The sequence below is a fragment of the Eimeria tenella genome, genomic scaffold (assembly GCF_000499545.2).
Source record: "Eimeria tenella Houghton genomic scaffold, Eth_scaff3014, whole genome shotgun sequence".
Taxonomy (NCBI): Eukaryota; Apicomplexa; class Conoidasida; order Eucoccidiorida; family Eimeriidae; genus Eimeria; species Eimeria tenella.
This window is the reverse complement of record NW_013542886.1, coordinates 1-1,051: the sequence shown is the minus strand read 5'-3', so window position 1 is coordinate 1,051 and position 1,051 is coordinate 1. Positions and strand designations below refer to the sequence as shown.

Genomic DNA, 1,051 nt, shown 5'->3' with positions numbered 1-1,051 from the left:
GGGCCCCCCAGGGGGGCCCCCGGAGGGCCCCCCGGGGGGCCCCCTGGGGGCCCCCCTGTTTCTATGCAACAGCAGGAGAGGTAATGGAGGCTGTTGTGGGGCGGGCGCAGCAGCAGCTGCTGCTGCTGTTTGGGCGTGCTGCTGCAGCAGGAGCTGCTGTGTGTCTGCCGCAGATTGAAGAGATGGTGGGCACTGCAGCAGCAGCAGCAGCAGCAGCAGGGGAGGGGAGAGCAGCAGTGCAGCGGGACTTGGCGCAAATGCTGGAGGTGGCAATTCAGGTGTACGTACACTCCATGGGGGTGTCTCTTATCTGCAGCAGCAGCTGCAGCCCGCAGCAGCTGCCCCACAACGTGGCCAAGTCTTTTGACACTATAATCCGCCTAAAACCCAGCAGCAGCAGCAGCAGCAGCAGCAAGTGGGACTGCGCTGCAGCGTGAGGGCCTTTTGGCGTTGGGGTGTACCGACACCTCAGGGGCCCCGCAGGGACGCCACCGCTTTTGAAGCAGCAGCAGCAGCAGCAGCAGCAGATGCTGGAGCAGCAGCAGATGCTGCAGCAGCAGCAGCAGATGCTGCAGCAGCAGCAGCAGATGCTGCAGCAGCAGCAGTAGATGCCGCAGCAGCAGCAGATGCTGCAGCAGCAGCAGCAGATGCTGCAGCAGCAGCAGCAGATGCTGCAGCAGCAGCAGATGCTGCAGTAGCAGCAGATGCTGCTGCAGCAGCTGTTGCTGCAGCTGCTGCTGTTGCTGCAGCAGCGGGAGGGAGGCCTTTGGGCTGCGGCACCTTAGAACGGGGAAAACAGAAAAAGACAAAACGAGCAGCAAAAGGAGATGAAAAGAAAATAAAAATAAATTAAAAATAAATTAAAAATAAAATAAAAACTAAAAAAAGAAAACAAAAGAAAACAAAAGAAGAAGGACGAAATTGAAGAAAAGGGTCAAAAGAATATTCAGCAAAAACGCCAAGTGAAGGCAAAGTGAACTGCTGCTGCTGCTGCTGCTGTAGCTGCTGCTGCTGCTGCTGCTGTGGCTGCTGCTGCTGCTGCAGCTGCTGG

At 57.3% G+C, this 1,051-nt stretch overlaps 1 protein-coding gene across 1 annotated transcript in view; it reads left to right on the top strand.

The window, feature by feature from the left end:
- The window catches only part of ETH_00040540 (uncharacterized protein), a gene marked incomplete at both ends in the record, with an annotated part of 3,152 nt that extends 2,299 nt beyond the window's left edge, over positions 1–853 (top strand). The window contains one exon of the mRNA XM_013375947.1: positions 473–853. Coding sequence (XP_013231401.1) covers positions 473–853 — 381 coding nt within the window. The remainder of the gene's footprint in view (positions 1–472) is intronic.
- Positions 854–1,051: the final 198 nt, after the last annotated feature.